Source organism: Lagopus leucura, unplaced genomic scaffold, assembly GCF_019238085.1.
Source record: "Lagopus leucura isolate 7727_CA_CO unplaced genomic scaffold, USGS_WTPT01 Super-Scaffold_100159, whole genome shotgun sequence".
Taxonomy (NCBI): Eukaryota; Metazoa; Chordata; class Aves; order Galliformes; family Phasianidae; genus Lagopus; species Lagopus leucura.
Window position 1 is genome coordinate 29,885,562 of NW_024962335.1, and position 16,755 is coordinate 29,902,316.

Here is a 16,755-nt window from a genome sequence, read left to right on the forward strand (position 1 = left end):
CTCATTTTCAAAACTGTCAATAAACATTCCCATACTAGCAGTCAGTACAATTCAATAGAATTTCTCTTCCACGCAGAAAGGAACAAAGCAAGACTTAGCTGAACATATCCATCCCATCACTCTTTGTGAGGAGTTACAGAAACAGTAGCAACACCTCTTGAAACACAAAAGAAGAAAATCTTGCGTAAAGACTGGCCAAGTCTTTCCTAAGTACAAAGAATGAACTCCCATTACTTAACAAAATAAAACAGGCAACATTCTCAGGTATAATCAGGCTCAGTTAAGCATAGCTACCTAAAACTGTGCCAAAAAGACTAGTAAGACTGTGCACCTGCATCCCCCAGAGCTGTTTGTTATAGCACTGACTCTCAAGCCACAAACTGAGCTGCAATGTTTTCAGTTCTCCAAACTTGCCGTTTGTTCTCTCACACATTGGCCAAAACATCAGGTATTGTGCATTGCAACACTACAACTTCAAATGCATTGCCTCCTTCCTTCATAGCAATAATGGGTCTTCCTTCAATATTCGTAGGAGGGAAACCTGTCCACAGAAAGGCCATCAGCAGCCAAACTTTTCTTGACATTTACCCCCAGCCCCAACTGATCTGCTCCCTAATCATAGCCCTGAGCTGCTTGCTTTTCCTAGGAGAAAGTTTCCAAGGCAAATTCTGCCACTTTGCAGAGATGTTTGCTTTCATTTCAGTGAGGAACATTTGCAATGAGAGATATACTAAACAGCCCAGAGCATCTTATAACTCTCTGGATAACTTTTGCAATACTATGATCGGATACAAAGAAAAAAAAATTACAAAAAAAATCCATATTGTTAAATCATACCGTATTTTGTAGGAGATTTTAGTTTGAATACGGGAATTTCAGCTCACAGGACAAAAAGTTACCTATTATTTTCTGTTAATCTATAAATTAATGTGTCTTCTCAGAACACGTGAAACGTGTACTTGTCTCCAGTAACAATACTTGCTTTTTATAGGGCCAGTTTTCATTGCTGGTACCCCCCACACATCCTGCAACTTTAGTAAACAAACAGCAGCTTCCCATCTTCAAGGAGAGTCTCACAGCCCAGTGCTACCTCACTGCACTGCACAGAAATGCAAGATGTACGTGAACATACCATCATTATTGCAGCTATATGCCTCCCAAAGGCAGGTGTACTTTTCCCAATTATACTTCTTAAAGAAATGAAAACGCACAACAAGTGCTACATAGCCTCAGCCACACAGCTAAATCTGCAGCCACGCCACTCAAGGTAGCTGTCCCAAGATCCAGCCTAGTGCTTAAAAGTTGAACTTCCAATAATTGTTACAATCTGTATCATAGGAATTACATTCTCCTCAATTCAGAAACAAACAAAAAAAAAACTGATCTCTTTGTTCCAAGACAAGTTTTTGCCTTTTTTTCCCTTCCTCTTTTTAAGATTCCAGACACATTAAAACCAGTTCATCTGGTTTTATTTTTTCCTGATCTTTCACAGTTACTTTTACGAGAGTGATAGCAGAATGCTGCATTCAAGCTTTGCAGTCCTAGACAACAGGGGAAAAACAAAAAGTGCAACAATTCCTGTCCTCAAGAAGCTATAGTTTAAACGAACAGGAAAAAAGAAAAACTGAGACATAAAAGATTACAAAGCAACTTTCCAGTGCACACAGTAGATTCAAAGCTCAGCCCTTCTGGAGGTCAGTCCAGTAACCCATTCACAAAACAGACAGACCTCTGACATCCCCATGTGCCCACATGTCTGAGCCTGCAAAAATGCACAAAATCTCTTTCTATATTACTGTTTTGAATAAGGCAATAGTGGGTAGAACAAACACGTAACACATACAGCACACCCTCTGACCAAAAAGCAACTACACTCAGGAAGTCTGCAAAGGAAAATAACTCTTATCATGTCTCTTAAATATTTATTGATATTGTGCAAAGATGTCTTAGAACAACATTCGTCATTGTTTTTCTCTTCCTCCCTCCTTTTTCTTTTTTTTTTTTCCTTTTAATTTAAGTGCCAGAAATCCTGCTTTTATCCATCACAGAAGATCTCAGTGATTTGGAGAACTAGAGAAATTAACTTATATCTTTAGCTCATTAATTTCACTTAGGACATTTCAGTACTAGGACAAGAAGCACCTGGTTTCATCAGTCCCTTAAATTTAACCACAAAACAGTAGATGTTTCTTTTTTTCAGCACACATCAGGAAACACGTGTGGGACTAATTCTACCCTCTTTTATAGTGATGCAAATCTGGATGTGCACACTGACGAACAAAGAGCAACTCCAGGCTCACTACAGCATGACTGAAGGTGAAATCTGAAATACAGCTTCTTTATATGGACACAAAGTGAAAAGGAACCAAGGCTTTCCTTAGTTTAACAACATTCTGTTTTGTAGGATGTTCTAAAATAACTAGAATAGCTACCACCCACTCAAAAAAAAAAAAAAAGAAAGAAAAGGAAAGTAAACACATAACAAAAACGAAACTGCTATTTTGAGACACCTCTTTATTCCTCTGGTTTTCAGCTCAAGCCAACAGCTCAGTACCTACATTTGATCTCTGAGTGAACTCTGTAGGAATTGTACAAGTAGTTAGAAAACATAACCTTTTTTAAAAAACTTTTTTTTTTTTTTTTTTTTTTTAAGAGGAGGGCAGGGAAAAGAGGCCGAATTGTTAAAATATTACCCAAAAAGAGCAAACATAGTCTGCTAATGTTCATTTTCAAAGTCAGACCCTGGAATCTAAATATCTTGTTAGAAACATGCCTTTCTCAGACTCCTTTGACTTGCAGGTCATGCTCTAACCTCACATCAACGCCAGTTTCAGCTGTGAGTGATAAAAACACTGTAAACCATGCAGACAGCAGTTTCTGTTACTAAAGAGGCCCTACTCTTCCTGCTGTTAGGCACTATTTTTAGTTGTGTATATCTAATCGTTCAACTAATCACTCATGCCTAAATCATCTTTTCATGCCAAGAGCCTACTTAAAGTATTTCTTGTTTGTTTTACAAATTTTGAGATTCTAACTGAATCCACTTCCTGGGAGATTTTCAGGGAGAAAAACATGTATTTCTCCTACACACCTTGGTTATACAGATGATTTTTAGCAGCTCTTTTGCCTCAGTGCTTTTGAGTAGAACTAATAAATTTAATAAACTGTGGCAGAGCTACACTTTTGGTTTCCCTCGTAACACAAATAGCTACGTGCCACAGTGTTCAAAGTTCTCAGAAAAATTTTGGCCTGGCCATGCTTCATAGGTAATCATTAAGATACAGCTCTGACATAGAATCACAGAATCGTGGAATCAGAGCCGTTTGAGTTGGAAAGGACCTTTAAAGGTCATCTAGTCCAACTCCTCAGCAATGAACAGGGACATGCTCGAACAGGTTACTCAGTCCCTCATCCAGTCTGACCTTGAAAGACTCCAGGGACTGGGCTTCCACCACCTCTCTGGGAAACCTGTTCCAGTGCCTCACCACCCTTGCTGTAAAAACTTATAGCCAAACTAAATCTCCTCTCTTTTAGTTTGAAACCATTTCCCCTTGTCCTATCACAACAGTCGCTGCTAACAAGTCTGTCCCCTTCTTTCTTATACTCCCCTATTCAGACACTGAAAAGCTCTCTCTGGTACTCCTCAGAGTCTTCTGTTCTCCAAGCTGAATAGCCCCAGGTCTCTAAGCCTGTCCTCATAGGAAACATGTTCCATCCCCTGCATCATTTTTGTAGCCCTCCTCTGGACACATTCCAACAGGTCCATGATCCTCCTGTACTGAGCTCTCCACATCTGGACACAGTACTCCATGTGAGGTCTCACCAGCACACAGTGGAGGGGCAGGATCACCTCCCTCACCCTGTTGGCCAATGCTTCTCAGGATACGGTTCACTCTCAGGGATGCAAGGGCACATTGCTAGCTCATGTCAAGATTGCCATCCACCAAATCCCCAAGTCCTTTTCCGCAGGGCTGTGCTCCATTCTTACCTTCTCCAGTTTGTACTGACAGTGGGGGTTGCCATAACATAGATGCAAGGCCTTGTACTTGAATTTATTGAACCTCAAGAGGTTCACCTGAGCCAACTGCTGAAGCCTGTCTATGTCTCTCTGAATGGCATCCCATCCCTTGAGTATGTCAACTGCATCACACAGCTTGGTGTCATCTGCAAACTTGCTGAGGGTGTAGACAATCCCACTGACAATGAAGATGTTTAAGTACACTGGTCCTATTACTGACTGGGTCACACCACATATTCTCGAGTCATACTCTTGGGAGGCCTGTATATGCTCATCACATCTGCCATCTCAGGGCTCCTATCCAATCTAGGCTGTTGTAGATAAGTCATCCTCACTGTTCAGTGCAATCTATCTCAAGAAAGCTTGGGTAGAGCAGAAGTCTTGAGGTACAGCCCTTGGTACCAGGCACAAAATTCTAATTAGGCATCAAGTGTCTACTGCATTCTAAGCAAAACAAAACTTCATTAGGATTTGACCTACAGAACAAAGAGAAGGCAACCAACTACAGTTTTATCTTTGCTACAGCCCTTCTCATGACCACCACTTCTCATGCACGAAAATGCTACTAAGTGCTTGATGAGGCCCCTTAAAAATATACCCCTGATGTTACAGCATGGTGAGTTGCATCTATTAAGGCAATAAAACTCACTTTTGCACTAATTTAGCTACTCCTGACAGCACTGCAGTTCATCTAGACTTGCGTGCTATCACAATGCCAACAATATCTCAAAATTGTCAAGTGTGGGCATGTCCTATAGTAGAAAAAGATAAGAAGTGACTCAAAGAGAGGCTGCTGGAAACAAAGAGAGTTAAGAGGCGGCAAAAAGGCAGCTAGTAACAAGATTTGGAGCAGGGAGCAAAAGGGAAGAGAGAAGTCCTGAGAAGTGGAAAGCAGAGTTAGAAGAAATGAAAGCTCAGATGCTGGGGAGAAGAAAGAATATGGGAAGCTAGAAAGAAGGAAATGTGTTACAAAAGCAACAAAAAGAGGTTGCCGCAGGAACAGAGCCAAAACGGTTACAACTAACAGAAAACATTCTCCTGCAAGAAGCTGGATGGAACTCAGGAGAACAGTCTTTGCCTTCCCATAACATCAGAAAATAGCTGTAGGTTTTCTGTGTCTCATCCCATTCTGACGTCTGACCCACATACATACACGTGTACTACCATCACCATTAGAGGTGTGCCATCAGTGCTGTGAACTCAAGAATTCTGCACCTTGGATCAAAGTGCCCAGACTTTCTTGATGTTTAAATCAAGTTTTTTGGAAAAACTCAACAGAGAATGCTACCATCTTTTTCCTTCTTTGTCCTTTCAAGCAAGGAAACAGAACTAAAGAGCTCTACTGATGCTATAAAATCAAGTACTCTGTTAGACAATGAAAAATTTAAGGTTGTCCTTTCAGCTTCTGTTCATCTCTTCAATTCTAAGCATTTCAACACATTCTGCAATTGCACTGTCACATGCAAATCTTTTCCAGTGATTCCTGTCTCATCTAGAAACCTGTTTATGTTCTGCTTTGGAATAAACCAAGTTGGTGAAGCAGAATAACTACTCTCCATAGAATCCCCATCTGAAATGTGTGCAGGATTCAAGCTGTGAATTAAATACAATAAGATGAAATCACAGTGAGGTAGCTTGAAAGTCACACTGGAGAACTAGATGCTATCCCCATTTCTGCTGTAAAGTTATTCCATGACAGTGTATGAGTGACTGAAATGTACTTAGAAAACATTAGAAATACATGTTCTCAATTTTTCAATTTCCAGTTTCCAAGATCTGCACATGTGCTGAATCTCACAGCTGAAACCAGAACTAGCTGGTGACATTTCCTGAACATATGATGGAAAACAAACCTTGAATACTCTGGGAAAGAAGAGCTTCAGTATCTCAATATTTTAAATGCAACATTTTTGCAACAATAGCCAATGCATCTACAGTATAATAAATATTAGAAATGAAGTAAGGTTAAACATATATGTGCAACTTCTTGAAATAGACACAACCAGTAATGGTCTGGGACAGTATGTATATTTCACTTGCTGTAAACCAGGCAAGTCAAAACTGTACTTGTGACAGGTGTGAATCAAAGTCTATTTAAGCCAACAGAGGTCTGGATTAGGCCAGTAAGGCTCCATTCTGGTGCAGATAGATCTTATCACTTAAGAGCCGACAAGACCCTGAAAGGTTGTATTTCCTTCCCTAAACATAAACACAACTTCTAATATCACAGGAGTATTTTCGGCATTCAAGAAGTAGAAACTGCATGTTGTCAGTGCTATGTTATTTTTTCCATCAAGTAAAAAAGTGGAATGAATTATGTGCATCTACAAACTAAAAAATCTGAGAAAAATGAAGCCCAGTTAAAAGCAAGAGAAAAATAAAAAGCTGACAAAATATTTGGGGGTAATCCTTAAAATGCTGGGTTATCTCCTAAAAAAAATAAATACATCAGCAGCTCCACTAGTTGTGAACCTCATGAGGTTATTTCCCATTTACAGTAAGAGCAGAGCTGGGGCGAGGAGCTGCTCCCAAAGTGAAGGCTTTGCACTCAGTGGACAGACTGAATAATCAGTTCTTTGACCTCAAGCAGGTTAGTTCCTTTCCCTGCGTTCTCCATCTGCCCTTGATGACTTTTTGACTTGGCATTTCTTTCACAAAACTGGCCTTTCACATTCTGGCTTGAAACTTCAGCAGCATGTTCATCAAGACTTCTGGGAAGTTACCTCTCTAGTAAGGTACATCTTTGCCAAAAAAGTAAGAATGTGCATTAATTAAATTAAAAAAAAACAAAAAACAATTATCTTCATTTACTGACCTCTGAACTTCTTGGGAGGGTTGGCAAGGTCACCTGCATCCGGCTGAACCACACATCTGTCATCCACTAACCTAAAAATACAGAAGTTATTACTCACTCAAATGCGTTTGAGAGCAGTATACATAAATTTCAACACAAAAGTCATACCTCAGTACAAAAGTTTATACATTTTTCCAATTTAAGCCAAAAAACAGAAGTCGTGTTTGTATCAGATACAAGAAAGGATGTTTAAAGTCCAACAGGTTAGCTTGGCCCTAGCCCTGTTTGCAGGTTCTTGCATCTGCTCTGAGGCCTTTCAAAGGCAGGCAGAGCAAGCAGCCATCACTTGGGTACATGACTGTATGCTAACCTGCTTACACAATCAGGACATACAGGGGAGTTCACCAATGGCTTGCTGTTTCCATAACACTGTTTTAGCTAAAATTTGAATACAGAATCTGACAGAGCACCTCAGATTTTAGTCTTCAATCATTCTTCACAATTTCCAGGTTTTTTCCTCTAGAAGAGGCATGTAAAATTAAGAGTCAGCCCTGACCAAAATTCACAGGAGCGCATTTTCCTTTTCTAGAATGAATGTTTATGTAATCCACAGCTGAAAATATAAATAACAGACTAAACATATTTCTTGCAATATTTTAAAAGTTAAATAAACAACACAATTAAAAAAGATCATAAACCCCACTTAGAAGACAAAAAATTGCTTATCTTATCACAGAACTTCCTAAGCATAAATTTAGCTTCCCTTCAGGAAGCATCTTGTAAACAAACTGCCTATTTCAAACAACTACTCATGGTTAAGGGCACAGAACAGCCCTGCCACTCAACAACACAAGTCATAGCAGCATCTTCTGTGGGAAACTGACAGAAATTGCACAGATTGGGTTCATCTCAGTTATGAAACAGAGGCATTCAACTTTCACTCACACTGAAGGCTTTGTACCACAAGACCAATTCCCTAGCATAACCAAGGATTTTGAGCCTCTAATAGGACAGTAAAAATTTTGGAGGTGTCAACAGTCAGCTCAGTTCTTGTGACATATTTGGTGGCAAATCTGAGGTATCTGTGAGGACAGAGAAGCGAAGGGGCAGCTACAGGATCCATGGCCTCATGGAGGTATGCTTTTTGCACAGGCTTATATCATGGGGCTTAGCATAATCAAGGAAAGGCCTGGATTGCAGCATTTAGGAAGAGTCAGTCCTACAAGATGCCTTTTGTCTATGATCTAATGTGCCAAAGCATTCTATAAGCAGTACCTAAAATCTGCAATCACAGGAAAAATAGGGCTGGACAAGACTACTTCCACTCCTCTTGCCCTGAGTTAGGCCTGAACAATAATACCTTCATCATTCCTGATGGACATCTGCATAATTTCCTTTTCAAGTCTGCCAGTAGCAGACAGTGACTAGACTGAAGCCAGAAGGGAGGAGAGCAGCCAGGCCTTGGCTTCTCCTTCCACTGCCCCACTCCTCACTCACTCCTACAGTCACTTCCTCACGTGGCAGCCACAGTCCTACTAGGCATTATCGTGGCAGCGCCTGCTGGGAACTGCTATAGAAGCCTCTTGCAGGAGGTAACTTCAATATCTAGCTGCACTTCAAATTTCACCAACTTTGGCAACTTTTTGAAAAAAAGGAGACTCAAAAAGAATAAATGTTAAAATGCCTCGCCAAGGGATTTTACTGTCAAGTATTCACTGCTCTACAAAATCCCTCCAAGGCTGTCTGACTGAACCCATGAAGCTTAACCCTTAAACACAGGCAGGATGGAGGATGGTATGTAGGAAGTGGCGTGACTCACGAGGCACATCCTGTGCTTCTTGGTGACATCTTGTGTAACCCTGGTGACAACTCTAACTGGATAAAATGCAAAATGCTCCTAGGCACTCCACTGCTGTAACAAAAGCAGTGCAAAACATCATGTCCATGTTGAGAAAAACAAACAGAATCCTGCCCTCCCCCTGAGATGGTGAGCTGCACCATTCAAATGCATGCTGAACTTCCTAGGCTGAGAACATAAATATTAAATACTTATTATTCATCACTTTCATTTAAGCATTGTCTAAAGGCACAAAGGACCATAAATGAGTTCTGTGGTCATCGGGACCAAAGACATCAGACAAGGCAGACAAAGGAGAATGGAATGGCTACTTCTCTCATCCCATGTGCAGGAAATGACAGCTCAGAGAGATTAATGGATGTGGGGCAGAACAGCCGCACAACAGAACTGAAACATCTTCTGAGCCATTGTTCAGCTTCTGGTACCTTTGTTTCTTACAAAGTATCTTGCAATACAGGACAAAAAACTAAAGTATTACTTTATCTTTACAGCAGTCTTTCTGTAATTTAAGCACCAATATTTTCATTCAATGAATGTACTCCAGGAGTTTGCATTTTGAAGAGTTTGAGAGTACTCAGAGGCACTAGTTACAGTGCCATAGTGATAGTTGAGATTCCTGCAGCTCACGAAGTGGGGACTTCAGCCCCTGCTACAAACTGGGGCAAAAGAGGCCCCTCAAACACAAAGCACTTTCCCTGAGTGGAGACCTTGATATACTCAAATCCCACTTCTTAAAGAGGGGCAGAGAGCAGCTGAAGCCTGCTGGGTGGATTGCACTAAACAACCAGTAGTTAATGACCCACACAACAAGCAAACAATCCAAGGGGTGAAATCAAACAACAGGTCCTGGGCATTTGCAGCTTCCATCAGACCACAGCACAACACCTTCCATCATTGCACACTATTTTGCATTGGAGGCTGAAGAACGTAAATAAAGACTTTAGTGATAAAGGAAGAATTTACTATATTATACAAGCAAATGTGCTCACTACTTAAATACTGATCTGAACTATTAAGCAAATACTCAAGTCATTGTGCTACCAAAAAGCTTTGGTAGACTTTAAGGGGTTTATTTGTTTAATTCTTGATATGGACTACTGTTGTCACTTAGTACCTGTCAGATATGGCACGACTATATTTCAGTTTTTCACACTGGCTGCGTATAAACAACAAACAAGTTTCTTACATGTGTACAACATAATTTTTCTTTGTTCTAGTTCTTCTTTGAACACAATAAGTATCTGCTTTATGCACAATGCCACCTAGAAATCGCTGCAGAGCTGTGGTAATGAAGTTTTACAGTAGCTCAGTGGTGCTGCAGATAAATCAGTGTTGAAGTCACAGTGACAACTGTGGCAACAGACCTTTACGCACAGGTCTTTGTATTCAGTAATTGCAGAATTAGGGTCTAAAAGTAACTGTTCATAGGACGTTCATGTCTTAGCTGCCCAACCATTCTCCCACTGAAGCTAGCTAAAGTTTTTCTGCTCAATTCAGAGGAAGTAAGGGCAGTTCCTCACTGTGCCACTCACAGGCACTGAAGTCATTGAGACCTCAGACTAGCATGTACAAAGTCACACTGAAAAAGAACTGAAGCTATCTAAATTATGTCCAGGAGGTAAGGCCTGCTTCTCAGTGGAGAAGCATCTTTCAGGCTGCTAGTATAAGCAGTATAAGCTCCTGCTAGTATAAGCCAAGTTAAGCGCAGTGCAAAGTGTGAAGCAAAGCTCCAATCTGTACGCAGTTTTACAGACATCTTCCTCTCCCTTCATCTGGTGGGGTTAAATCTGCCCCATCTCTCCACATGTAAACCCAAACATGTTTAGATGCATTCAATTCAACAATATCTAGCAGCAATTAACTCCCCCTATAAGATGGAGTTCACATTTACAAGCAGTTTTAAACATACCATCTCTCCTATTTGTAGTGTTTCAGCAATATGAGGACAGGATTCTAATGCCGTTAATTATCTGCATTCAGAACTTGCCTAAAACCAGCTTCAAACTTCTCATATAGCTTCTATGATTACTCCACTCCCTGGGCACTGTTGGGAAACAGGAAAACAACGACTTGGGGTAATTCCCACTGCTTGAAACAGCAGCAACCTTTCTAGGGACTTTCACCGAAAGAAAAAAGCAGAACGTATGTGCATAACCAGTGGGTCTCAATGTGTATTCAGGGAAAGAGGAGGAAGAATTCACTGATGGGAGGACTACATGGAAGACGTATAACTGATAAGGCAGGTATGTTGGCAGAAAATATTGATAGATGTGTTTACAGCATGGGTGTTCAACCTGTTGAATTGCCTCAGCTGCACTGTGAAGAGGCATTGTCTAGAGTTACTCCAAAATGAATGCCTCCTACTTATTTCCATGGAAACTACACCAGATACAGAAAGCACAAGAACACTATTTGATAGAGCAAATTCTCGGCTACGAAACACTCTTTTTCAACACAGTCACTGCCATTACCTACGCACTGTCATAAAAATCTGCATCAACAGAGATGATCCATTGTCACTGTTACCAGTGCTTCAATACACCACCTACTGCCTCACTGTGCTCACAGCCACTGCTGGTCTCCATTAATGTTCAGTGAGCAATGGGCACCATTTTTTCCACAAGGAGGAACTGAATTACACCCCTCTGCTTCATGCACACATCCATGTCAGATGCCATTTTGTCAGACTGCCCCTCTGCTACCATATGTCACACAGCAACAAAATGCAATGGAATACTGGTGGGAAGGCTCAACCTCTACCGTCATACTACCAACATCCACCTCTGATGTTGTGGGCCAACATCATGAAACAGGAGGCACTAATTTTGGAGACGCCCTTGAAAAATATAAAATATCATTAATATATAAGTAACAAAACATTTTAAATTTTTATATTCTTCATCTTAAAACATTAAAAAAAGAGGAACAAAACCATACAATTAGTGGGATATGTGACCTTGTTTTTGTGAAACCAAGGCATCAGGCTGGTTCAATGACAATGACTGCAATACTCAGTGAGTTCTCAAGGTGATCCTCAGAAATTTTTGATGAAATTTCACTCTTCCTGTGCTTCATCCTTGACATGTACATCTGCCAAAAAGCTGTGACATGAATAAGGCATGATCGTGAACAAAGGTTACTTCTCTGGTAAGGTGGGGATTTTGAAAGTCTGGTTAAGAGACGTGATCAGATTTTTGAGCTGCGTGTCTGATTGCAACTCTGTATGTTCCATTTGAAAATTCGCAGGTAATGTATTTGTATCAACTGAAAATGGTCTCACAAACATAAATCAATGATGGTTTTTTTTGCAATCTTGAAACCTATTCTCAAACTCCTTTATCAAAATGGAAAGCATGGCTACGTATTCTTCACTGTTCACAGGACTGTGTATAGACAACGTATCAAAATGCATACAGATATGTGCCATCACTTGAGTCAGCACAGCACAGTCCTGCTTTCAGTCACACAGCATTAACAGTGCACTGATGGTTTGGCTGTTGCTGAGTGTATGGGGCCACTTCACAGGGAACAGTGCAGGATGGGGGGAGGTTGCATTGCTGGCTGTGCTGGGCTGCAGGTTGGACATGCCCAGTTTATAGGTATGAATCATATATGCTGGACGAGCCATTCGGATTATCTCACACAGGCTAAAGGTGAACATACCACAAGTTTCCAGAAACTTGCTGCTGTAGCATAAGGATCAAGGAACGCCATACAGCAACGTTCCTAAAAAAATTTTTCACAGTGATGAGTTATTTTAAAATTACTACTGGGATACAATCACGTTCTGTAAAACAAAAAACAAATGTAAGAAAAAAGATACTATGCTAGAAAAGTGGCAATGATAGATTTCATGAATTTTAGGGCTCTTTCATAACGTTAGGTGTCTTTTAGATTGCCTGGAACAGCAGCCATGTAACCTATATTCATTTAACCTGCCTCTGTAGAGTTGTGCCTTCAGTTTAAAAAAAATACTGCTCAGAAAGTTATTTTGTCTCTTTCTACCAGCAGAGAAACCTTCATGTTCCAGGGCTACTATTACTGAGTACTTAGTAACTGAAAATAACACACAAGAGAGGACAAAAAACACTATCCTATATACTCTCCTACATGTAACTACCCTAGGTTTGTGTGCCTAACTTGTCAAAAAGCACAAGGTCACTACTGATGTCTAATTATTGTTAATACACAGGGATGTGCAGAACTCAGGTTGGTGCTTTACATACATAGAGTATTTTATCCCTCCAACAAACAAAGCCAGAGTATGTTCGCATGAAAACACTTCCTCTCTGGTTGCTCAGCTTTTACTCTTAGTTCCTGTTACATTATCATTTCACTGATTTTCTCAGCAGCAGGAACAGGGGACAACGTTGACAACAGACGTCAGCAAGAGAAGCTGGACATTTTAATTGCTAGCAGAGCTGGGCATTTTAATTGCCAGTGGAGCCAAGGCCAACCTTTGTTCAGCATCAGCTCACAAATCATGCTGAGGCTACGTCCCAAAGATTTGATCTCAACACCCTTTCATGAGCAAAGCAGCAGCCCTCAAAGCCACCCCTTCCTCTGCTCCACAGCCCTCCCTTTGCACACACCACCTCCGTACCAGAAATACCCCTCTGGAACATCTCCCACTCAAAGCACTTCTCCCCTTCCTAACTGCGGCTCTCACCCACAAAGCCTCTCCCGCGCTCCCCACATTGCAGCATGCAGTACCCACTCAGGAAGAGAGGTGCTAGTCATACTACTAAGGAACCAACCAATAACAAACAATAGGTTATTAAAATTTTGCTGCCCTGGAAATCAAATACCCAAGTGCCAAAACAATCAGGTCCACCCAGTTCTTTGCCAGATCCACCCACTTCTCATTTCATTTCTTCTCTTATCAAGCATCTGGGTCAGCCCACTTCTTGCTTGCCTCAAGCAGTCTCCTGCCAAAACTCTGGAGTTATTATACCTCACCCTTCCCAAGACGTGAGTTCATACTTATTTTCTGATGACCAATCCTGATTCAAATGATTTACAGCTTTATGATTTAGCTCCACGGCATGAAATTTCCCCGTTTTCCTGTCTCCTTCCTCTCCAAAGCTTGATTTTTCATTCTCTTCTTTTCATATCTGCAATCTTTCAGGTTCTCCTACATTAACCCCAAGTGGCACCGAAAAGCAAAAAGGATCCTAGTCTAGTACCAGATCTGGAGGTTGGTGACCCTGCCTGTCGCTTGAAATGATCCTTGCAGTCCCTCCCAACCCAAACCATTCCATGATTCTATGTCCCTTACACTTAGAGCGGGGCTACTAAGCTCCTGTACCACTTGGGAAGACTGAATCCTCTCAATCACCATACACAATATTTACACAATAAATGCACAACGTGCCAACGAGGCACAGCAGCACAGAGAGAGAGTAAAAAGTCTGATTCTTGCTTGCTTTTAACTTTTGTAATTTTACTCTTCTTTTTGGGAACAAACCTTAGTTAGCACAAGCACAAATCACAGGTTGAAAGAAGCTATTAAATAAACACCCTAACTCCGGGAAAACTATTAAAGAAAAAAATCCTCTATATACCTAAAATATTTCAAACAGCTGATAAACTCCATCACAAGCCATCCTTAGTAAAACAAGAGTATGGGTGCATTTTATGCCAGTTGCACAGACAGGAACACTCAGCCATTCCTACCATGCTGGAACATGCTTGTGTTGGTTACTCAGGGTTGTACTAACAAACACCAAGGAGACAGAGGGCACAAACAACAGTACCAAGCATATACTGGGAAACTGAACAACAGCATGCAAGCAGGCAGTGCCAAAACTGCATTAACAACTGCACTAACAAGCAGCCATAAAGATTTTTTCCTTATCTGATACACCCTCGTAACTGTACCTGCAGGCTTACGTGTCAGAGGGGAAAAAAGTTTTGCCTGTTCAATTAAGTACTGCAGCTATAAATCCTGAATGTCACTTTGTTATTCTTTTGTATTGTATCATATCCAGTCTTGCTCTTAGATTGCAAAAGCTTCAGAAACCCATGCAGTAGAATTCGTTTGTCCATTTTATAGCTATATTTATTTTTAAAACATTGTGTAAATTAAAATAAATAACAATAGAGTTAAAATAATTGGTAACAATAGAACACAGTGCTACTTGGAGGTTGCAATGCAGGGGAGGAAACATGATTCCTAGATTTTAGTCTCAATTCTGCCATTTTTCTTAGCCAGCATAATAGACAAGTCATTTAAGCACAAGGAAAATGGCACTGAACTTAACTGGGGCATACTTACCTTGCCAAGGAACAATGCATTTGTACTTTAGAGAGGTACAAAGCATCCTTATTTACTCTTGTCAAAATGAGGCCTCAGAACCAGCAAAGGGAGGAGGAGAAGACAGGCACCTCCAGAGGGCAATATCAACCTTTTCTAGCATGGATGTGCAGAATAGGAGGATGAAACAACTTCTGGACACAGACTCTCTCTCCCTCTTGCCTATATGCTGCTTGTGATACAGATTGTTTCTGAGGACTCCAATCACTAATTTGTGGTAGGAACAAAAGAGAAAAATCTTTCAGTTTCAATTGAGCTTGCTCGGCTAGGACATTTATGAGGGACCATCTTAGTTAATTACACACAAAATAAAGAAGGTAAAGAGAGCTGTACAATTAAAATGTTAACACTGGAAATGTGATCCTTTCAAGAGAAGACTTTATAAAGTGAAACATTATATAAGCAAATCCAAAAAAGTCATCTTCTGCTCATCAGCTGTGCTACAGCTTGTCTGAGGTATTATCCCACATGAAGTGCACATATACAGCCTAAACTAGGCTTTATATTCATGTTCTTCCGGGCAGAGGCCACGTACCACAAATGTCCATGAGAATCTCCAAATATTCCCTTTATTTCTTACAGGAGCATCCAAAACATCCTTCACCAGAGTTTTTAAATTTGATCAAACTTTGGTGGCTCTTCTACTTAATCTTTACTCCTACTAGCAACATAACGAATGCAAAATTATAATGAGTTCAGGATTTGGCCCAACACAAACAGGGTGCTACGTTAAGTAGCTTAAGAGCTACTTAAACAAATGGTTTTAATGCCACTTGTTTACACATTATAATTACCCAAAACATGTCTGCAGCTCAGCCCTCTCAATGTAAAAAAGCACGGCTGAAGCAAAAGTATGACGTATGTTGACAAAGCATGCATTAGAAGCATTGACACTGTGATGACCACTAATTACTAAAAGGATTTTCATAAGTAGGCAAACTTACCTCTTGACATGAATTTTAGGCATGTAATTCACAAATTAGCCCTTGTCAGGCCAAGTAACTTACATCTCTAAGTACGTAAGTGATTTCAGAAAGAGCTCCTATTAACAGCATATCTGGTCTCAAAAGCAGGAAGGCATGCAGAACTTGTTGAAAGGTTAGCTGTTCAGCCCCAAGAGCAAAGTAAAAATTAAAAAAAAATCATATCAACAGAAATTCTGCATTCAACTCATAACAGAAGAATTCATGCTTTTTATTTGGCACTGTCTACAGCTGCAATGCACATTTGTGAGCATCCACTTGAGAGGTCTGTTTGAAGAACAACCACGTTCTAATGAACCATGTGCTAATGAAAAGAAGCAGAAAGGTTGAATTTGCCACAGTTAACGTTATTTAATGAAATAGAAAGGTTTACTCAGAAAAATACTGTTGAGAAGACCTAACATCAGTCAAGTGATCAAAAAATAACTTAATCACTGAAAATGGTAATTAAGGTATTCACACCTACACATCAGAAAGGCAACTCATTATATAAAGAGTGAAGAAGCAAAGGGAGAGAATTAGGACACTCGTATTTAGATGAAAAATATCGCTGTTTAACTAGAGAAGCTATTCTCAAATGCTACACAGCTCAGCAATTTTTATGACAATAATATATGTACTTATGTTTTACTCAATATATGGAAATACACAACACACACAGGAATCCAGGTCCTAAACATCAAATCGTGATTTTTCATCTTGTAGCATGAGAGTAATAACCCTGTCATTTCATATAACTGTATGTGTAAAACATTTATGTATCAAAATGCTGACGAAAGCCCCATT

At 40.3% G+C, this 16,755-nt stretch overlaps 1 protein-coding gene across 2 annotated transcripts in view; it reads right to left on the minus strand.

The window, feature by feature from the left end:
- The window catches only part of ITPR2 (inositol 1,4,5-trisphosphate receptor type 2), a 266,121-nt gene that overhangs the window by 228,970 nt on the left and 20,396 nt on the right, over window positions 1-16,755 (minus strand). For both annotated transcript variants that reach the window (XM_042889533.1, XM_042889531.1), the window contains exon 2: window positions 6,834-6,904. In XM_042889533.1, coding sequence (XP_042745467.1) covers window positions 6,834-6,904 — 71 coding nt within the window. The remainder of the gene's footprint in view (window positions 1-6,833; window positions 6,905-16,755) is intronic.